The sequence below is a fragment of the Dendrobates tinctorius genome, unplaced genomic scaffold, assembly GCF_039654945.1.
Source record: "Dendrobates tinctorius isolate UK_male_01 unplaced genomic scaffold, ASM3965494v1 ptg000003l, whole genome shotgun sequence".
NCBI lineage: Eukaryota > Metazoa > Chordata > Amphibia > Anura > Dendrobatidae > Dendrobates > Dendrobates tinctorius.
The window spans coordinates 99754043-99777531 of NW_027361671.1; the positions used below are offsets into that span (position 1 = coordinate 99754043).

At 43.0% G+C, this 23489-nt stretch overlaps 1 protein-coding gene across 2 annotated transcripts in view; it reads left to right on the forward strand.

The window, feature by feature from the left end:
* Positions 1–23489, forward strand: part of TMEM116 (transmembrane protein 116) — a 74703-nt gene that overhangs the window by 44346 nt on the left and 6868 nt on the right. For both annotated transcript variants that reach the window (XM_073563911.1, XM_073563847.1), the window contains exons 5-8: positions 10504–10596; positions 13010–13059; positions 16060–16137; positions 22023–22152. In XM_073563911.1, coding sequence (XP_073420012.1) covers positions 10504–10596; positions 13010–13059; positions 16060–16137; positions 22023–22152 — 351 coding nt within the window. The remainder of the gene's footprint in view (positions 1–10503; positions 10597–13009; positions 13060–16059; positions 16138–22022; positions 22153–23489) is intronic.

The following is a 23489-nucleotide window of genomic DNA, read 5'->3' on the forward strand; positions in this document are numbered from 1 at the left end:
TCATGTGGAAGGAAAAAATGAAAATTGTAATTTTTCCCACAAAAATATTTTCTTTAGCCCCAAATTTTTAATAAACAGTGGAAACCCTCAGGCTGAGTTCACACGTGGCGTTTTTTTTGCATTTCCGCGGCGGTTTTAACCTTGCGATTTTGCCGCGAAAACGCGAAAAATAAGCATCCAACGCATTCCTATGGGATTCCGCAATGCTGTGCTAATGCTGCGGTTTTTACCGCGGCAGAATCGCTTCGCGGTAAACGCAGCATGCTCATTAATTTGCGGAATCACGGCGATCCCGCACCCATAGGAATGCATTGTTCCGCTTACTTCCCGCATGTGGCTGTGCACACCATGCGGAAAGTAAGCAGAACAATTGCGGATGGTACCCACGGTTTTATCCCTGTAAAAAATAGAATTTAAAATAAAAAATATTGTTATTCTTACCTTCCGGCATCCCGCGCAGCCTTCCCGCTTCTCTCCACGCTCCCGTTCCCAGTAATCCTTTGCGAAAATGCCCGCGATGGCGTCCGTTGTCGCGGGATCGCGAAGTCTCGCAGTCATCGCGAATTACCGCGAGACATCGCGATCCCGTGAGAACGGACGCCATCGCGGGCATTTTCGCAAAGGATTACTGGGAACGGATGCGTGGGACGCCGGAAGGTGAGAATAACACTATTTTTTATTTTTTTTTTACATTCTATCTTTTACTACTGACGCCGCATAGGCGGCCTCAGTAGTAAAAAGCTGGTCACACTCGTCAAACACTATGTTTGACGAGTGTGACCAACCTGTCAATCAGTTCTCCAAGCGATGCTACAGATCGCTTGGAAAACGCTAGCATTTTGCAAGCTAATTTTACGCTTGCAAAATGCTAGTTTTTCCGCGGGAAAATCGCGGGAATTTAAAATGCGATTTTCCCGTGGAATGGAATTCCGGAATTCTCGCGGTAATTTCCGCGAGAGTTCCGGTACGTGTGCACTTAGCCTCACAAGTGACCCCATTTTGGAAACTACACCCCTCAAGGAATTAATCTACAGGTGTGGTTAGCACCTTGAACCCACAGGTGCTTCACAGAATTTTATAACGTTGAGCTGTGAAAATAAAAAAATCACATTTTTCCCCAAATTTTTCCTTCTTGTCACAAGGGTAACATGAGAAAATGGACCACAAAATCTGTTGCGCAATTTCTCCTCAGTACGTTAACACCCTATATGTTGTAGAAAACTACTGTTTGTGCACACGGCAGGGCTCGGAAGGGAAGGAGCGCCAGTTGAATTCTAGACTGCAATTTTGGCTGGAATAGATTGAGGATGCCATGTCACATTTGAAGAGCCCCTAACTTGCCAAAACTACAGAATTCCCCAGAAGGGACCCCATTTTGGAATCCACACCTCTTAGGGAATTCATGTAGGGCTGTAGTGAGCATTTTTAACCCTCAGGCAATTCACAAAATTGTATATCATTGGGCTTATTCAATGAAAAATGACCAATTTTTCCACTAAAATGTTGCTCTGATCCCAAGTTTTCAATTTTCAAAAGGGATAATAGAAGAAAATGGACCATACAATTTATCCTGAGTACACCAATACACCATATGTGGTCAAATACTACTTTTTTGGCAAAGTGCAAAGCTTAGAAAATAAGGAGCACCATATTGGAGTTCAAATTTTGCTGGAATGGTTTGAGGGTGCCATGTCACATTGGCAGAGCCTCTAAGGTGCCAGAACAGCAGAACCCCTCCATAAGTAACTCCATTTTACAAACTATGCTTCTCAATGAATTCATCTAAGGGTGCACTTAGCATGTTGACACCACATGTGCATCAGAGAATTTTATAACATTGGGCGGTGAAGAAAGAATAATTACATTTTTACCAGTAAAATGTTGTTTTGGCCCAAAGTATTTAATTTTTGTAAGGACTTAATAGGAAAAAATGGACATCATAGTTTGCTGTGCAGTTTCTGCTGAGTGCGTCAATACCCTACATGTGATCGGAAACTACTTTTCACTCACAGTAGAAAGCTCAGAAGGGAAGGAGTGCCATATTATAGTGCAGGATCTTCTGATATGGTTTGCGGGTTCCTTGACCTACTGAGGTGCCAGAACAGCAGAATCCCCCCATAAGTTACCCCATTATATAGACTACACCTCTCAATGAAATCATCTAAGGGCGCAGTGATCATATTGACTCCACGGGTGTGTCACATTATTATATACCATTGGGCAATGAAGAAAAATAATTACATTTTTAGCAAAAAAATTTTGTTTTAGCCCCAGATTTTACATTTAACAAGGGGAAATAGGTAAAAATGACCCCAATATTTGTCACACAATTTCTGCTTAACGTGGCAATACTCCATATGTGGCTGTACAGTACTGCTTAGCCACACAAGGAGACTCGGGAGGGAAGGAAAACTGTTTGACTCTCAGAGAAAAAAAACATCATACAGTAGTTTGCGGGCTTCATATACAGAGACTCTAAGTGCTGGAAAAGCAGAATCCCCCCTCAAGTTACCTCATTTTGGAAGTTACACCCCTCTGGGAATTTATCTACAGGTATAGTGACGATTTTGACTCCATGAGTGTTATTATTATTATTTATTTATATAGCGCCATTAATTCCATGGTGCTGTACATGAGAAGGGGGGTTACATACAAAGTTATAGATATCATTAACAGTAAACAAATTTACAACGACAGACTGGTGCAGAGCAGAGAGGACCCTGTCCTTGCGGACTTACATTATGCGGGATAGTGGGGAAGAGCCAGAAGGTCGGGGGTGCAGCAGCTCTGGTGGTGATGAGGCGGCAGCTCAGGCGGTGGTGAGGCGGCAGAATGGTTATTGCAGGCTGTAAGCTTTCCTGAAAAGATGGGTTTTCAGGTTCCGTCTAAAGGATCTGAGGGTGGTGGATAATCGGACGTGTTGAGGCATGGCATTCCAGAGGATAGGGGATATTCGGGAGAAATCTTGGAGGCGGTTGTGTGAGGAACGAATAAGTATGGAGGAGAGTAGGAGGTCTTGGGAGGATCGAAGATTACGTGAGGGAAGATATTGGGAGATTAGTTCAGAGTGTTTTCCAGAAACAAGCAGTGGTGGATGTTGCTGAGTGAAAATAGCAAATCTGCTATTGTAGTGCCAGTACATTGTAGTCACCAGCACGATGAAGTACCCTTACTTTGTGCCTAGCCCATGCTTGTGGAAACATGCACCCATAAATTAAGAAGGCTTTAATCGCTACAGAAATGCCAAACGTGAGAGCTATATGTGGATTATGCACACTGTGGGGCTCAGAAGGGAGAGGGGCATTAGAATTTGGTAGTGCAGAATTCGCTGGATTTCTTTAGGGGAGTGAGGAGCCATAGTGCTTTTGCAGACCCTTGTGCTACTAGTAATGTGGAAGCCCCCTATATTTCCGTTAACAGATGACAGACCTGAGTGGGGACTTGCTTTTTTTGTGGATTGAGTTGAAGCTATTGGGAACATTTTACATAACATTTTGGATCACATTTATCCGTTGCTCAACACTGCACACTTATATTGAAGTTTCTATCTAAATCCTGACATGATTAAGATGAAACCCCTGAGAGATCCATTCATTACAATGAGGCAGCAGAGTTACTCTGGACTCTGTCTAGCCTGCGTTCAGCAGTATCTTTTCTGGGATGCATAAAACTGTGGTACCGAGCCTTACTGCGATCTTTGGGAGGCAGAGTGAACAAAGCAATAGCAGGTCAAGAATTTACTGCTATTGTCATCTAATCACTTATACTGCAGTTCCTCGTGCGGTATAATTGATTAGACGACTTTATTTTTCCGGTCGGATCGATTACAGCGATATCAGATTTATATTGATTTTTTTTTTTTTTTATGTTTGGCTTGCTATCACATTCTATTGTTTGGTTTTTGCATCGCTGTATTTTGAGAGCTATAATTTTTCTCTATGTCTTAGACAAGTGAGGGCTTATTTTTAGCAGGAAGAGTTGATGTTTTTATTGGTACCATTTTCAGGCACATAACATTTTTTGATTACTTTCCATTCTGATTTTTAATAGGCACAGTGAACAAAAATCAGCAATTTGTTTTTTTATTTTGTTTTATGTTGTTCACCATACTGTAAAAGTGATAAGTCAGCTTTATTTGTCGGGTCAGTACGATTACAGCGATACCACATTTATTTAATTTTTTTAATGTTTTTAATGTCTCCACAATAAAACTATTTTATAGAAAAATAATTATTTTTTCATTGTTCTATATTCTGAGAGCTAATTTATTTTTCCACTGATGGAGCTGTATGGCAGCCTGTGTTTTGCCTGACAAGATGACATCTTCAGGTATACCATTTTTATTTCCATTCAACTTTTTGATTGCATTCTATTGCACTTTTTCTATAGCATTATGATGAAAAAGCGTAGTTTATTGACACATTTTTTATTTATTTTATTTACACTGCACACTGAAACAACATTTTGTGACTATTTCAAGCAATTAACACCAGAATTCTGGTGAAATTGCTTTGCTGAAGGGGCCAAAGTCTTCTACACATAGGTGACTCTGCCGAATATTCTAAGAGGAAAACGCTTCAGGGCCCAGCTCTTTTTGTCCTGCAACATCTTTTTGGTAATTTCTTGAGCTGTTTATCATTTTTGATTGCCAATGTCTTTTGCACTGGCATCTTCCCGGGTTGTGGTTTGAGCTGAGGTGCACCGGTGAAGCCAGTGAACGCTCGTGACTCGGGAGTAAAACCGGCATAAGTGCATTACAGTACATCAAAGAGCAGAGCAAAGTCTTCCTGCACAGGAGTGAGAATGGGGGCGTTTTTGGGATGACAGAGGATGTGTCATCCAAATGAAGCAGGGCAAGGGGACGGCGATTGTAGGGATAGCGGAGACGTCAAGCAAGACCAATGGTGCCCATCGGCCTGGACTGCGCTGTATGGGGGTATGCAAAGGGTGTTTTGGACTGACCGTATATATATTTTTAGCTGCAAGATGCAAGGGGAGGGGATTTAGTTTCAGCCCAGGTGGCAGAAGGGTGTGACCTCAAAGGGTTAAATGCTCATGTAAAGCATGACCTATTGCTTTTTTCTGGGGAGGTCATGACAACATATTGTGTGGGGAGAAGTCAAAGAACAGAAGAGACCACCAGTCTCCCATGTGGCAGCCCCTCCCCCACAAGCCAGGTCTTTCATCTGACTGGTAACTGACTCTTATCTTCTGCATACTTTGTACTACCACTGCTTGTATTTGCATATCTGACCATTGTATATGTATAACCATTGTGTATATAGTGTTCTGTCTAGTGTGCCTTTAAGGTGATTAAATATATAATTTAACCTTGGGCTGCTATTTTATCTCGATCCACAAATCCACATGTTCTTGTTCTACCTGAACTTTCCATGCTACTGAGGCTGGTTTCTGGTCCGATATAATTCAGTTAACGGACCGGGCTTATATCTAACGAGGAACTGGTGGCTATCCTACCTGGCTGACCAGGAACTGTTTCATCGGTACTAATGAAAGGGGGCTTTCAGCCTGTCAGGGTTGTGGGCGAGTGTGGTGCCACGTCAGCGACTTCGTGGGCCACATCCTCTCACTCCCCGTGCCTCCTTGGGACCCTGTGGACAGAGGATGTTTTTGTAAAACTTTGCCAAGCTGACCTTACGTGTCCCCAGTTGGTACACAACGTCATGTTGGTGCAAGTGCGAAGACCGTACCCCGTGATCCCTCCAACATAATAGTGACGTCAAGCGGGTTGGCAAAGTGCAGGTTCGTCACATGTGTTGGCAGCAGTGGGATTCTGCATGATCTCTCTAGTGCCATCCTTCACAACATCTAACTAGATGTTTGCTAAGATAAAAAATAAGAAACTCCCTACGTTACTGTAAAGTGTGAGGTTTTGATTATAAGGAAGGGATTGCCACTTTATGTTTTCACATGTCAGAAATTTATATTACTTCATCAGTTTGTCTGAATACCCAAAGAAGAAAGCCAGATAAACAGACTGACTCTCTGAACAGGAAGATTCTCGAAGAAAAACCCCTTTGAATTATATAGATGTTTATTTACTAGTATTGGCCAAACATAAAATAAACTTGTAAGTTGATGAGCAGGAAATAAAGTACAATGGAATAAAATATATTGTACATAACTTTTTTATAGTTTGAGTTTAAAGGGTAACTGTTATTTCAACAATCTTTGCATAAATCAATAGTGTAGATTATTACTTTGTAATAGATCTCATGAAAAATTTGATTATTTATCCATTTATTAGCTACTTCTTCTCATTGCCCATGATTGCTAAACTCACCATCAATTCTGAAGAAAAATAGTTCAATAGTTGGGGCTTCCAGTATAGGGAGGATTCAGGTTACCCCTCTTATTATACGCTATGTAGAAGAGAGTAAAGAGGAGCAGAGTGAGAAAAGAAGCAAAGGGAGAGACAGAAAGATTGTGCTGAGCTATCTAACAAGTATTTTCTCTCATCCCAAGCTGGATTCACATCTATACTTCTCAGTACTGTTTTACAGGTTCATCCATGCCACTTCTAATTCTGTCCATGCGCTGACTATGCAAGGATGAGCAGAAATCCATCTCTATGTGCCGTGTATTGGAGTCAACATAGCAGTTAGTTTCGTACCACCAGCTAAGAGTGTTATGCGTCAGGTTTCTGCATCTGCTCTGCAGGAATCCAGAGCCTCACATTCTGCGGTCTCCTGCTGTCTATCTACTGCAGAGAAGATTACTTTGCAGCAGACCGCTCCAGAGACTAAGTTCCTCTGTGCTCCTACTGGGTATGCTCACGAGACGATCTCCCATTGGAGATCGGGAGTCATGTGCCCAGGTCCTGCTCCAGATCTCATTGGTCCATCTCGGAGATCCGGAAGGTCCCGCACGGCTATAAAAAGCACGCATGACCGTTCGGCCATGTGCTAGTATAGACTTTTCAAGCTAAATGTGTGATTGGTGACGGATGTATGACTCTGGTGACTGACTCATTTGAAACCCCTTCCCTCTGATATTACGCATGTGGATAGGGAATTAGTGCAGCAGTCAGTGCCAGTCAGTGGCAAGCCTTAGGCCACTGTGCACACCGCACCTCTTCTCTAGCGTCCGACATTGCGCCTGCTTCCTAGCTTTGTCGACTAGCGGCAGTGTCCTACGCCGCGCTGCAGTTGCAGCTCTCCTTGGCATCCGCAGTTGCGACGCTGCACACATGGTAGGTCTAGACGTAGCCCCTCTGCCTTGGGTCCTGCTCCTGTGACCTGATGCCGTGTGTGCATTTCCCTGTGGTCTGTGACACTAACAGGCTCAGCGTTTTCGTATGTTTTTGTTGCAGCCCACTTTGCGCACTTCGGGTGAAGTTGAACCCGTGCGCATTATACCTCCATATTGCTCGTCTGTCATTACCTAGCAGCGGTGTAACACCTACTGCACGGTGGACGCCGAGCGGCGAACGCACTTTATTATTTATTTTTATTTAGTGCGTTCCGCTGTTCCTAACAAAGAGTCAATTACAAATGAAGAGATAGATTTTGCAGAGTGCAAAACTAATGAAAATGCAAGATGAAAGTCCATTGACTGAATTAGCGTTATTCCACAGGACAGCATGTTCTGAAATTAGAATACTTCGGGTATATGTATACGACGTCTTTTTCAGGCAGGTAAGCATGCTAAGTTTTTGAAGAGAAAGACGCTTCAGGAAATGCCAGTGTTTTTCTTCTTGAAGGATCTTCATCATGAAAAACCCGGCTTGTTTGCCCACCTGAAAAAGACTTGTATGCACATTTTTATAGGGTCTATATCCACTACAAGCCTGTGTGTTTGATAGCAGTCTGCAAGGTTAAACTGAGTATAAACTAAGTACAGTTATGTAAGCTCTCATTGACCTATTGGATTGTGCAAATGTAGAGTAGGAAAAGGAATGTCTTATTTGAGTTAACATATTAAGTGGTTTGTACATTTTTTCAAGCACCTAAGGAATGAAATTACTGAAATATTAAAACAGGGAACATTACTACCCATGCTCCTGTTACAGGAACATCCATTCTTAGTTCACATGCAGCAAATTTATTAAAGAAATGGCTACAACTGAAATGTCCTTTCCACATACCGGTAACTGAAGTGTAGTGGACCCAAAACAAATACCAAGTAGGGGGAAAAAAGAGAAGAAGAGAAAGGGACTTTCTGGGTATTATATTAAAGGGATTTGCACTGTACAGTAAAATAAAGCTCCATGTACCAAGGGGGCATTACAAAATAAAACCTGCACTCAGATGGGTGTCACTCCCCCACCGGACAGCTGACTTCCACTTCCATTATGCATCATGCGCTGCCCCCGCCTGATGTTCATGTCAGCAGTCTAGTGTGGGATACAGCTGCGCACGTATGGGAGATGAGTACAGCTTTTTTTCATTACTCTCCCCTGTGCACATGGGGCTTCATTCTTCATATATTAGAAACATTTTTTTAAAATACAAGGTCTGTCACTCATATACCATATATACTCGTGTATAAGCCAAGTTTCTCAGCACATTTTTTTGTTCTGAAAACGACCCGCTCGACTTATACATGAGGTATTGTCCCAGAAAGACGGAGTGGGAGCAACGGAGCAGTGGGTCACAGATGCAGTAGCCTGCGGCTGTGGCTAAAACCTGTGCCACTGCTAAAGAGAAATGAATATTCATTTCTCTTTAACAGCGCACAGTGACAGCCGCAGCCGCCGGCTTCCAGCGCACATCCTACTTACCTTCCCTGAGCGCTCTCGCTGCATTTCGTTCGTTAAAGTAATGAATATTCATGCCTCTCTACTCCCATAGGCGTGGAGTGAATATTCATTACCTTAATGAGCGGGGCCATGTGATCGCTCGACAGGAAGAGCTGCTGGCGCCGGAACGAGATGCAGCGAGGGCGCACAGGCAAGGTAAGTAGGATTTTTTTTTATAGGACCATGCATACAAGGATAGGGGATAAGGAGCCATGCATACAAGGATAGAGGGGATAAGGAGCCATGCATACAAGGAAGCGATGGAGGAACCATGCATACAAGAACATGGACGTGGAAGCCATGCACACTAGGACAGGGATAAGGAGCCATGCATACAAGAACAAGGATGAGAAACCATGCACAGTGTCGGACTGGGGTGCCAAGGGCCCACCAGTAACATTGACTTTGAGGGGCCCACTTTTCACCTGCATACAAATAGTACACTCCCCACATTCACAAATGTACCTATATCTAAATGATAAGCTAGGTAGTTTGGTTAATGAATGATGAGATGCTGCTTTTTTTCTGTACAGAGTAAATCAAGTGAATTATGCCAAGTACTATCCTTATAGTAGGGTTGGGGGCCCAGATCTGCACAGGGGCCAGTCTGAGCCTGACCATGCATACCAGGATAGGGATGAGGGGAAATTGCATACCTGGCTTATACTCGAGTCAATAAGTTTACTCAATTTTTCGTGGTAAAATTAGGTGCATCGGCTTATACTCGGTTCAGCTTGTACTCGAGTATATACAGGTAGGTTTATTCTCACCTCACGGAGATGTGCTTTAGGAGAGCACTGCCACTTGATGCCTGTTCTTCTCTGGGTGTAATAATTATAGGGGATAACTCAGGAGACTCTGTGCATGGAACAAGATGACTACAGGACACAGCTTTATAAGTGGTAAAGTCTATATTAACACATGGTGATACAACAGATGCAGAAAGAAACTCAAGTCCACAACACTTGGAGAAAATATAAGAAGCAGCTTAGCAGTCTATAGGAACTTCAGAGGAAAATGCAATCAAGCAAAAAGTCTATGAAGCACAGTTATTCTTGAGGATACTTGGCATGAATAAATCCTTGTCTTAGTCCAGACACAGATAGGTAAGCTTAAAAGGCAGTTCAAATCTTATCTTAGCTTGACCAGGGAGGCCTGGAAAATAGTCTCAGGCTCTTGCAGAGCAGGAACAGCTTACATGTCCAGCAAATGCAGATGGAAGTGAAACGCGAGCAGCAGAGGAAGAAGAGTTCTGGAAACTGGAGTATGCAGCAGGAACTCAGAGCAGAGCAGCAGGATCACCGCACAGGTTCACAGGAGACGGTATATAGCCAGGGAGCAATCATAGGTCAGGAGCTGGATGCAAGGCAGAATACTCAAGCACAGACTGAAGGCTGGGGTGGAGTTTTATAGCAGGAGGACACAATGCACATGAGACCAAGGACACCATCTTGGAAAAGGGCAGTAATGCAAAAAGGTAAAAATGTTCAGAGTCCTGACGCTGGGCTGATATATCTGTGTGGGGTTGTTTCTACTTATGTGGGGCTTATTGAGGTAAATGGGACAATTTCAGAAATTTCTACAAAAAAATATGATGCCTGTGAACGAAATCCTGAAACTTAAAATATAGTTCTCCTCCATCAGTAGCTACATTATGGCCTTTTGTAATCTTATGTCTAGAAAGTCATAATTAGCATTTATCATAAGTAACATTTCATAAGATGTCTTGTTCTTCTCTGCAGATGCTCTATCTTTCAACAGTTTTGTACACAATCAACTTTGTGTGGCAGACCTTCAGTAATTTCAGAAGAATAATAAGCCACGACTTAAATCAGGTCAGTCAGCATAAAATCGGTACATGTAAAATAAAAATTTGATTTAAGGAACTTGAGAGAAGGACGGTTCTCTTTGTCCATCTATTGGCCATTCAAGATGAGATTGCACAGTACATACAGTACATAGGCATTGGTGTGACAAGTATTAGCAAACAATCATCTCCCTTCTGGGTCCAAAATAAAAAACAACAGTGATATTCATAGAATCATAGAATGGTAGAGTTGGAAGGGACCTGGGTCATCTGGTCCAATTCAGTTTCAAAGAGATTAAAAAGAAAAAACTTTCCCCAGTATAAAACCGCAAATTATTTTATTCTCAAATATATAAGTTTAAAGTGAATCTGATATTAGATTCAATCTGCCCAATCCACAGGAAGCACGAATCAGACACCAACTATGTTATTGCAGCAAATGCTGCATAGTTTCTGAGGAACTGCCAGGGACTATGCCCTTTGAATGGCCAGTCCGAGACAGGTCATTGGCGGTGTATCCTTTTCTTGCTCCCTTAATCTGACAGATCTCTCCTTAAGGGTCCTGCCTGGGACTAGTATTCTGAGATGCATAGTCCGCTTTTCAAAGTACCAGTATGTTTTCTCTGAAACACCGCAGCATTTCAAAACATACTGTACATGGCTACACTGACACAGGCAGGTCCGACCCCTGCTGCCTGTTATCTGGGCAGCATGAATCTACTCTCAGTTGCCATTTTAAGGAAACCTGTCATCAGGTTTTACCTAAATTATCCTCTGCCACTGTCTTTTATCCCTCAGTAGCAATGACCCTTCAACTCTGATATAAACCCAGTTACCCTGCTTACCTCAAAAAGTGTTTTATAATTGTTCCGCTCTGCATGCTTATGCACCAAACAGCCCAATGGGTGTCTCCAGAGAATGGCCGACGTCCCCTCTGTATCCACAAGGACCCCTCCAGCCTTTATTGACATGGATGATGGTTCCTGCGTCATCAAAGCTTGTGCGAATCCCTCACTTGTGCAGTTATAATCTAGCCCTGCATGATTTTCTGTACCCTGTTGAGGGCAGTGCATCCCCCTCATCTGCACGTGCACTGTATGGACTGTGGCTGATGTAGGACATGTCACCCATATCAATAAAAATGGGGGGCGATGATTGCCGACACACACCGAAGATGCTCGTCAGATCTCCCATTACCCATTATTATACGGCGTTGGACAATTGTAAAAGATTTCTCATGAGTTATGCGGGGTATCAAGATTTATGTAAAGGGATGTAGGGAGAGCTGAAAGATGGTGGTGATGGACTGTACAGGAAAAACCCAGTGACAGTTTCCATTTTAAAAATACTTTGGAAAAAAAGAGAAACAAGTGATCAGTCTGCTACCTAAGTCACACTACGATCTGCATTGATGGTTATTCAGGAATGATTGATCAATCGGTATCAGATTTATTTTGATTCCTATTTGGGGTGGGAGGAACGCTGTTTTTTACAGCTGCCTACAGTCACACTGCACAAAAAGTGTGAAGAGTAAGGATATGTGCAGACGATCAGGAACTGGCAGCGCTTTGGACGCAGAGCTTGTTCATTGCGTCCAAAGCGCTGCGTCTATTGAATTCAGGTGAATCCGGATGTGATCACTGAACCATGCGCATTCCCCACGTCCAATAAATTGTATGAGGGAAATTTCTATTGTGGAGACTTGCATCTCTGCAAGAGAAATAGACATGCTGCAGTCTGGAGAGACACGCCGCTTGTCCGTCTCCACGGGTGAGCCACGGGCTTCTCTGGACGCATAGTGGGCATGGGATTTCTTGAAATGTCAAGCACTATGCTGTAACATCTACACAAGTATGCAGCGTCCAACCAGCAGCGTTTACTAATCGTCTGCACATACCCTAAGAAGAGGATGCGTTTCACGAAGTACAAGTATGTGATGATGCAGAAAAGGGACAAGGGCTATACTAAAATGCAACAAGAGTAAACTGAATGCTTTCTTCATTGCAGCCATAAATATACAGCTCAAAAAAATAAAGGGAACACTATAACATAGGATGTGGTATTTTAGTGTTCCCTTTATTTTTTTGAGCAGTATATATTATGACATCTAATTTGTATATTTTTGACCTCCATATTAATGTGAATGCTCTGCCTGCCTTTTGATGTGACATATGCCTGTAGGCATTTACTTAGTGCTGAGTTGTGGACATGCCCTGCGCCTGCACTCAAGTGAAACTACAGCCTTGGGTCTGGTTGCGTTTTAGAATTGCTTTCTGGCGTCTGTTCATAGAATATATAACCAAGAGTTACCGAAAACAAACAATAGGTTCCTCGTGTTGTCATTTCCTTATCTTGATAGCAATGTGAAGGTCAGGATCATGGGGTGCGTCCTGTATAAGCCTGTGTAATAACACAACAATGAATTATTTATATCTTCTTAGATTTCAGATACAAGAAGTTGCATTGGAAGAATCACAACAGTTCTATGCAGGTAAAACTAGTTTATCATTATTAGCCGTTTTATAATCTCATTATCCCTAATTACCAATAAATAATGCATTTTTCATCATGATGTCATGAAATAAGTGTTAGGCTGGGGTCACACGGCTGTGGATTCTCTCATGCGAGAGAATCGGGTCGATTATTGGGCACGATTATGTCTGAGTTTGATCTGAGTGTCAGTGCACAGCGCTACGGTTCTCTTGCATGAGATAATCGCAGCAAAGCTGAGGAGCAGACTGAGAAAGTCATTTTTCCATCTTTTCCATTACCGCCGTCCATGGTAATCAGACTGCACTCAAATGACATCCGAGTGCAGTGTGATGTTTCACACGTACCCTTAAACTTGTAGGGGTGAGTGTGATCCGATTCTTGGATTCACTCACAGCATGCTGCGATTTTTCCACTGGCCAATTTTGCATGAGAAAAAATTCTCAAAGCTGCACTGTCCCATAGAATAACATTGGTCCTAGTGCAATCCAATTCTTAATCGGATTACATTCATCCAATTTGTACACTCTCATGAGCAAGCCCTTACTCCTAGATATGTTTGAAAACTATCGAGCTGGCCAATTTTGCATGAGAAAAAATTCTCAAAGCTGCACTGTCCCATAGAATAACATTGGTCCTAGTGCAATCCAATTCTTAATCGGATTACATTCATCCAATTTGTACACTCTCATGAGCAAGCCCTTACTCCTAGATATGTTTGAAAACTATCGAGCTGTTTATACAGGAGTATACTTATAAATGTGCATGGCAACGTTAACTGTAGCCCAAATACAGTTATGGTTGAAAGTGTTGGCACCCTTGAAATTGTTCCACAAAATGAAGTATTTATCCCAGAAAATTATTGCAATTACACATATTTTGTTATACAAATTTACTTCTTTTGTGTGTATTGGACTAACACAAAAAAACCTGAGAAAAAAAAGGCAAATCGGACCTCATTTCACACAAAACTCCAAAAATGGGCCAGACAAAGTTGTTGGCACCTTTCCAAAATTGTGGCTATACAACTTTGTTTCAAGCAAGTGATGCTCATTCAAGCTAACCTGTGGCAAATAACAGGTGTGGCAATATGAAAATTGCAACTGAAACCAGATAAAAAGGGGATAAGTTAAAGAAGTTGACTAAATCATTGCATTGCGTGTCTGTGTGTGTCACACTAAGCATTGAGAGCAGAAAGAGAAGAGAATTGTTTGAGGACTTGAGAACCAAAATTGTTGAAAAATATCAACAATCGCAAGGTAACAAGTCCATCTCCAGAGATATTGATGTTCCTTTGTCCACGGTGCACAAAATAATCAAAAAGTTTACAATCTATGGCCCTGGACTTGGAAGGCAAAGAAAAATTGATGAAAGTTTGCAACGCAGAATACTTCAGATGGTGGATAAGCAGCCCCAATCAAGTTCAAAAGAAATTCAAGCTGTCCTGCAGGCTCAAGGCGAATCAGTGTCAGCATGAACTTGCTGACACAGAGACATAAAAAGACTAGACTAGATTAGACTGCAGTTTGCCTAAATGTACGTAAGCCAAAATCCTTCTGGGAAAGCATCTTGTGGACAGATGAGACCAAAATAGAGCTTTTTGATAAAGGCCATCATTCTACCGTTCACCGAAAACGGAATGAGGCCTACAAACAAAAGAACATAGTACCTATAGTCAAATATGGTGGGGGTTCAAAGATATTTTTGGGTTGGTTTGCTTCCTCTGGCACAAGGTGCCTTGACTGTGTGCAAGGCATTGTGAAATTTGAAACTTACCAAACTATTTTGGGTCACAATGTAGTGCCCAGTGTTAGAAAGCTGGGTTTGTGTCCTAGGTCATCGGTCTTCCAGCAGGACAATGACTCTAAGCATACTTCAAGAAGCACTCAGAAATGGATGGAAACAAAGTTCTGGAAAGTTCTGAAGTGGCCAGCAATGAGTCTGGATCTAAATCCCATTGAATACCTGAGGAGAGATCGTAAAATTGCTGTTGGGAGAAGGCGCCCTTCAAATACGAAAGACCTGGAGCAGTTTGCAAAAGAAGAATGTTCCAAAATTCCAGTTGAGAGGTGTAAAAAGCTTGTTCATGGTGATAGGAAGCGACTGATTGCAGTTATTTATTCCATAGGGTGTGCAACCAAAGATTAAGTTGAGAATAACACCAAATTTGTCCTGCCCATTTTAGGGTTTTGTGTGAAATGATGTGTAGTTTGCCTTTTTTTTCTATTTTTTTTGTGTTCCAATACAAAGGAAATAAACATGTGTTTAACATAACATGTAATGCAATAATTTTCTGGGACAAATACTTCATTTTATAGGGCAATTTCAAGTGTGCCAACACTTTCAGCCATGACTATAAATGATTAGACCTCCAGTAAGTAAATTGGGGCAAGATACTACATGGACCCAGATGTCCAGCTATGCTGCTCATTGCTTTAGTTTTTCCTTGGGATCATGGGTGTTCATTAGTAAACAGGTGACAAAGTCCCGTGTTCTGTAAATCAAACTGCATGCCAAAAGTTTATGATTTTACTTTGATTTGTTTATGACCCTCTTTTGGTTCAAAGATGTGTTGACCCACATTTCACCAAGGCATGTTCTTTAAAAGGACACAAATATTTACTGATTAAAGGGGTTTTCCAATTAAAGGCAATTCCATTTCACTCATTTGGAGCAAATAGTGGGGGATATCCTTCTCAAGATCCTCATCATTCAGAAACATTGCAAAGTTTCTCTTTCTTGGACGACCTGTCCTGTATTACAAAGACAGCCTATTGATTTGAATAGACAACTTGTAAGGTATAATTTCCCTGGTAGGGGTGCTGCTGGAAAACAAATGCTTACCAGTAGGTGTGTGGCAGTATATAAGTTTAGTGATGGGGCTTTATCAAGGGTGCTAACTAAAGAACTGATAACACAAAATTGTAGTACTTGCAAAAAAGTACATTCTGTTAATGAGTAGCTATTTTACTTTATATCTAATGGTATCATTCTGTTTTAGTGTAATTCCTGTTTTATTCATCTTTCCTGTATTTTATTATGGGAACATGAAGGAATGCTACGGGAACAGAAGCCACAGGTAATACCTTGGTATTAGCTAGTATCTATAAAGTAATACAGAATTTTTTTTTTTAAATCCTTATCTAAGGATGAATAGATTGTTTAAAGTAAACCTGTCACTTGTTTTGGCTGCTATAAGATGTGGCCACTGCCTTTCAGGGCTTATCTACAGCATTCTGTAATGCTGAAAAACAAAGACAAACTGCGACCAAAAATTCCAGTACTATATAAGTTTATGCAAAATTCAGTGCTGTATTAATTACAAGGGTATCTGGAGGGGAAGGGGTCCACCAAATGACACATGTTAAAAGGGAAGCTCACCGGACATCTAAATGGTGATCATATTAGTATATACATACATATATCCATTCTTAAGAAACCACAGATATGATAATATTCATTTAATCAGAAAGATATATTGCACATATCCCATATGGCCTAAGAGGAACTAAAGAAGCATGTAAAACCCGCATAGATAATTAATCATCCTTATGTAAAATTACCAGATTATTAGGCGGGAGTATGTCCAGGAGCATCCACCCCCAACGCGCGTTTCGGCAGATTGTGCCTTTCTCAAGGGATACATTCTCAAGCATTCTGTAATGCTGTAGATAAGTCCCCGGTCTGACCTGAAAGATGAGAAAAATAAGTTTTATTATACTCACTTGTGGGTGGGGGCGCTCCGGTCCGATGGGTGTCGCAGGTCCGGGTCCGGCGCCTCCTATCTTCTTGCGCCGCCACCCTCCTGCTTGCTGAAAGGCGGTGGCCACATCTTATAGCGGCCAAAACAGGTGACAGGTACCATTGTTTCAACAAACCTAAATTAATAGTACAAAAAAATTAAAGAAACTTTGTAATATATCTTGTCAAAGAAATCTTCTTCTTTTTCCAATTATGAGTCATTTCACTCTGACTCCTGAACTCAGCAATCCACTCAGGAAAAAAAACAATCTTAAATCTGCCTTGCTTTTGATCAAAGTAATACGCGCACTTAGCTCATTGGAGTGTTAGATTATACCTCATATTATACATATTATGAAGAGGTGAGGAGCAGAGTGAGACACAGGCAGGGAAGCACACACAGATCAAGTAGCAGCTTTCTAGCAAATGAATTGGCTTCTGTCAGATCTGGTTTCACAGCTATATGGCTTAGTCATGCAGTATAAAGTCGTCCATGCTGCATCTTCTGTGTGCTACCTAAAAAAAATAAGACTAAAGGCCCCGTTACACATAACGATGTCCCAGCGATCCCACCAACGATCCGACATGGATGGGATCGCTAGGACATCGTTAGGCTGATCGCTGGTGAGACAGCCCCTCCAGCTATCAGGACCAGCGAGCAAGCTGGTTTCCAATGTAAACAGCGGGTATCCAAGAGCCATGCGGCTCTTGGATACCCGCTGTTTTCCCTAGATACTGTAATGATCAACGTGTGACTGGACACAGCGCCTCCAGCAGGGCGAATTTATGACACACGTGACCCTGGATACAGCGCCTCCAGCGGGGCGAATTTAAATAATACCGGAACGTGCAGCCGGATACACCGCCTCCAGCTGGCGAATTTAAAAAGTACACGTAAAACTGGATACCCCGCCTCCAGCTGGCGAATTTAAATAATAAGGGGAAACACAGGAACAATTACAGTGGTGGGCCCTGTAATAGGAAATAGGGAAGTGGAGACCTCCTAAGCTCCCCTGAGGAAGCGTCCCTGCACTCCTTACGTTCCCTAAACAGGCTCCGCACCTGTCGCCGCACGCGAACCTTATGCCCTGACTCGCCCTGAACCTAGTCCCTCGCTAGGGCATTGGCCGGTGCGGAAACTAATCCCACCACTGCACTAGATCACACATAAGGAAAGTCACAAACGGGAAATAGAAAACTTAGCTCTCTCTGTGCAAATGCTCCAGCACAGAGTCCAGCAACCGACTGCAGCCTTCCTCCTGAATAGCTGCCACCAAGTTCAGTAAGCGCTGCAAAGAACTCCCTTCGGTGACTCCTTCCACATCAGAACTCAGATTGAGCTGAGCAATCTCTCCAGCTCCTTCCACCACCAAGGTTGGTTGCAAATGAACAACTATCACCCACAATGATTGAATTCCCTGAGACTCATTTATAGAACCCCACACCTGATTTATAATTACAATTAAACCTACCACTAAGGCGCGATACCACTCCCCACCACCGGACAACTATGAATGAAAAACACCACGTGTGATAATTCCAATGGCCACCGGGGCCAATCACGTCACACATTGCACTTGACAAAGTAAAAAAAATTCATTTTGTCCAATTTAAAACTGTCAGACCATGACAGTACCCCCTCCTTAATGAGGGGCCTCTGGACCCTCAAGACCAACCCTCATTAGGGAAACCCCTACAGCGGGGACGGCCAGGCCCTGAGTTCACCCCACCATCACCTGAATTCAAATTTATGACAAACACACAGCTGGTATTGGCAATAAAGTTTATTTTGGAGGAATCACTCATCTCCATAGCACCAACCTGGGGAACGAGTTTATGTATGTGTATGTTTGATATGAGCTGATCAGGCTCCACAACACACTTCCACAAGATGTTTTTTGGTGGCACCCATACACGCTCGTTCACACACAGGTCCGGACCTGAACGTTTATTGCACACATTCGTTATGTCATAAAATTGGTGAACTCATTCTGGACCTGATAACAGAGGCGTCCCCCTGTCACCACACTCACACCCCCGAACTACACCATAGGGTACACCACACTCCAACCCTTTCCACCACGAGGTCTGCCTCTCACAGGGTGAGCTAGCGGCGAGGGCTGAAACTTGCCCCTACTCTCCCGCCGCACCATCACTGCTCTCACTGGAGAGGAAGGGGTCCCCTGAAGAGAGACGGCAGAGACAGTAGTCCCAAGGCAGCAGCCCTCACACGACTGCCCCCAGCTGACTACTTCCCTTGCTCGCCAATCTATCCCCGGGTTGTGTTTTTTCAGCCAGGGGAAGCCTAAAACGATAGGTACTGGCATTCCCTCCAAGACGTAGCATGACAAGGACTACTCATGATGTCCTATACGCAGATGGATGTTTTCTACGACTTGGGTAAGGCTCCCCTGGCTCAGTGGAACAGAGTTAATGGCCTGGACGCTTATAGGTTGGGCCAGCGTCCTACACTTCAGGCCATGAGTCTGGACAAAACGAGCATCCACCAGACTAACCCCTGCTCCACTGTCCACAAGCACCGGTACCACCTCCGGTACCCCGCCAGCAAACACTTCTGCTGACATAATACCTTGGGAGGGCAAAATGGAGGGAATGTACACTCCCTGGTTGCCTTCTTCCAAACGACCAGGGGTCTGCGGCTTCTGAGATGACACAGATATTTTGGCACGTAATGGGCACGCCTTAAGGAAATGACCAGTCTGCCCACAGAAAAAACATGCCGACACCACTCCCTGAACCGTAGGCAGGCCTGAACACAACCTAACACCTCCTACTTGCATCGGTTCGTCCGGAGACTTGGCACGCCCTGGGCAGGCTCCCATGAAATGGCCCGGCTTCCCACAGGAAAAGCATACCCCCCCACCACGGCGAACCCCAGGCAACCCCCTATTTGTACCAACAACACCGGACTGCCTGGGTTCCACCAACCGTACCGGGGGGTCCTCCCCCCCGGAGAGGACTACAGGGGGCACATTTTGTGTATGTCTTTCCCTAAGGCGTCTATCCACCCGGATGGCGAGGGACATGGCGGCCTCCAGCGACCTGGGGGCGGCGTACTGCACCAGAGTGTCCTGCAATTTTGCAGACAGACCCTGCACAAATTGACTCACAAATACACAAATACCAGTGTGCGCTGGTATGTAGAGTAAACAGCGGGTATCCAAGAGCTGCGCGGCTCTTAGTTACCCGATGTTTATGTTGGAAACCAGCGTCGCTGATCGCTGGTCTCTCGCTGCCAGCGATCAAAAAATGGCCCAGGACGATCGTGCACGATCAGTAATACCCGGTAGGGGGGCCGGACGCTGATCCCTGTCACACACAGCGATATTGCTGGAGAGATCGCTGATGCGTCACAAAATCAGCGATCTCGCTGTGTGTGACGGGGCCCTTAGAATCCCTTGCGCTATGTGTACTGTGTATGAGAGACATCATAGCAGCCAGTATCCACCCGCTATTTCAGAGATAACTAAACTAGATTGCCATATACACTGCCCAGTAGTGTTGTGAAATTTTCTCCAACCTGCTACTTCTGTCTATGTGCTAAGTAATGAGAAGAGCAGTGATCCATCTCTGTGTGCTGTATGCGGATACAAATGAAGAGATTGAGCCTGCAATTCTTTTAACAACTGCAAACTTTAAGTCATAAAAGAAAAATAAATTGTCATGTACACACACAGGACAACCTATTCTGAATCGTTATCAGATATGCTTTAATAGTAGGGTGAGAACTCACTACACTCTTTCTATTGGAAGAGGCTGACAGACAGGTATGGTTACATACCTCTCTAAAGTATTAGCAGTCATTTTGGGAACTGGAGAGGTGCGCAGTCTGTGAAGAAGGCTGTATTACTAAGTGTAGGAGGAGATCCTGTAATACTTGTATATTAGTAAGTGCCAAAATCATGCCCCTAAATTAAAACAAAAGAAAAATAAAAGCCTCTTAAACCACTTTCCCGACATGTGACATCCTATTACAGCATATATTGGGTCCCCCTCTTTGATGTGGGCTCAGTTCGCCGTATCTTTCCCAGCAGATGATAGCTGTGTTAGGCTTCATTCAGACATCCTTTTTTCACATACGTGTTCTATCTGTGTTTCACATATAGGACACATATCCATTATAGTCTATGGGGCTGTTGACATGTCTTTGTTTTTTTGCTGACCGCATGTGGGCAAAAAAAAATCACAATGACATGTCCGTTTTTTATGGGCGTCACCAATGAAAATTAACTGTACAATTCTATGGGTGCAGGAAAACCCTGGACAACAGCCGGATTGCATCAGTGCAGTCTGTGTTTAACATTGCAATGAATAGGAGACGCTTTGTAATTCATTTATGTATTTTTTCATAAGTGGAAAATCACTGATGAAACTGATGGTGAAAGCTGACACACGGAGCAAACACTGATAAAAATTGGATCGTAAAATATTGATGACACTTAGGCCATTTTTTGTATAAACTCACAGACATCTGAATGAGGCTGTACTCAGCCATGATCTGCCTTTGACACTGCAGGCAAGCTGTTCTAAGGCTACTTTCACACTTGCGTTTTTTTGCTGCGCGTTTTTTGCACACACAAACGCATGAAAAAAATGCATCATGCGTTTGTGTGCGTTTTTTTTGCGGGTTTTTGGTGCTTTTTTTTTAAAAAAAAAAACACGCATGCTTTTAATGCGCACGTATGCGCACTCATAGACTTTAATGGGTGTTTTGCTGTAAAAAAAAAACGCATTGCGTGCGCATGCGTTTTTTTGGGGCAAGTCGGACGCATAAAAAATGCAACAGGATGCATTTTGTGTGCCCGAGCGCACACTGCAAAAAAACGCATGCGCATACAAACGCGCACATATGCGCACCCATGTTAAAGTATAGGAAAAAACACATGCGTTTTTTTGCGCTAAAAAGCAGCGCAAAAAAACGCAAGTGTGAAACCAGCCTTACCGGGCTTGACAGCCAGGGGGTCTGCTGAAGAACCCTGTGCCTGTCATGATGGATGATGGTGCTATTATGAAAGCCAGCCCATGGTTGTTATTTTTGCAATATATACAAAAATACTGTGGTATTAATGTGTATAGTAGTAGCGATCAATCACAGGTTTAATTCTTCCATTCATCCGTATGATGGAAGTCAGGCACTTATAAACAGTGTTCATCCTTACACTCGCTATGTCCTCTGCTGACTTTTCTCCATGTTTCTCACAGCTGCTTGGTGCTGAACATTGGATCCCAGATTACAGACAACACTCACAGATATGATGACTGTGCGGTCTTACACACCTACAGCACATCTGTCTTCATGACTGCGTTCTGCCTTGCAACATTATGCATTTTGGTAAGTAATTACAACATAACACAAAGGGGCCGATTCATCAAACAGTGTTCTGACCTAAAAAATGTCATAAAAATGGCATAAATTACAACAGAAATGTACTCCAGCACACGCTTCCTCAAGACTGGGGTGCAAAAGAAGTGCAATGTGTCCTGTGATTACCAGTATCTGGTAATCATGGGATTGTGCAGACTAAACAAACGCCACTGTCTTTATTTTTCTTTCAGTACTGCTATTGTTGTGCAACATATGACCAATTTAGGAAAGGAATATAAAATGAAAAAGAAAAAAAGGGCCCACATACCTTCAGTATTAAATGAATGCACAGGTGCACAAATAAACTATGTGGCCAATATATAAACGTATACATACACGATGCATCAGCATGCTGCGACTAATGAATGCTTGGATTCCCAATATTGCTGCAAACGTTAGACGTAAGGTACTTAGCGTTTTTGATCAAAGAGCATAAAAACTGTCCAACTGCGTCAAGGTGACCTTTTCATATAGATGGTCCCTAACCACTAAATGTCCTACCTGTACAGTACTGTAATTAGAGATTAGCAACCTTTTTGTATGGAGTGCCACAAATTAAAAATAAAAAATGAATTAGTTAGCGTGCCGTGTAAAATAAAACACAAACTGGTATTGTTATGGCATACGGCGTTTTGGTTATGTTGGCAGTCTATGTGGTTGCTGTTTCATATATTTTATTTTGACACATGCGGCCTTTGATTTATATAACGTACATTTATAAATGGAATTTGTCATCAGAAATTTTCAGTATCATTAAATGTAGTTACTTAGTGAGAAGAATGGTGACTCTCAGTGCCAGCCAAGGGGCCAGTCACAACATCTTAACCCAGTCCAGCCTCAGCCACACAGTATATACCTTGGATTTATCCAATTAGTCTTTTGGACCATTAAGCACCTTGCCAGCCTATTATCGTACCTGCCTGGTTATTGCCTGGTTTCCATATTGGAATACAATCTGATTGTTTCTGAGGTTAACATCCTGTCCACCAGGCAAATGGCTGAGGTTAAACTTTAAAAGAAAAAACTCCAGCTATTGGCCAGATATGGGTAAGGGGGGCTTTGGTTGCAGTCGGACTGTGTGGATTTTAAAGCCTGTACAGTCTGAGTGTCTCCCATTCAGCCCTGTGGCCCTCTGCTCTTCTGCTTGGCTTGGTCTGTGGTCTTAGCACACACCAGGTGGTAACCTCTATTATTCGTATCGTCAACTCTGCGCTCATTTAGGGTTTCCTGGCGTCATTGTCCTCTGAGCAACGCATCTTCTTGATGTTGCACCCCCTCATGGGAAGTCCCATGGCGTGTCAACA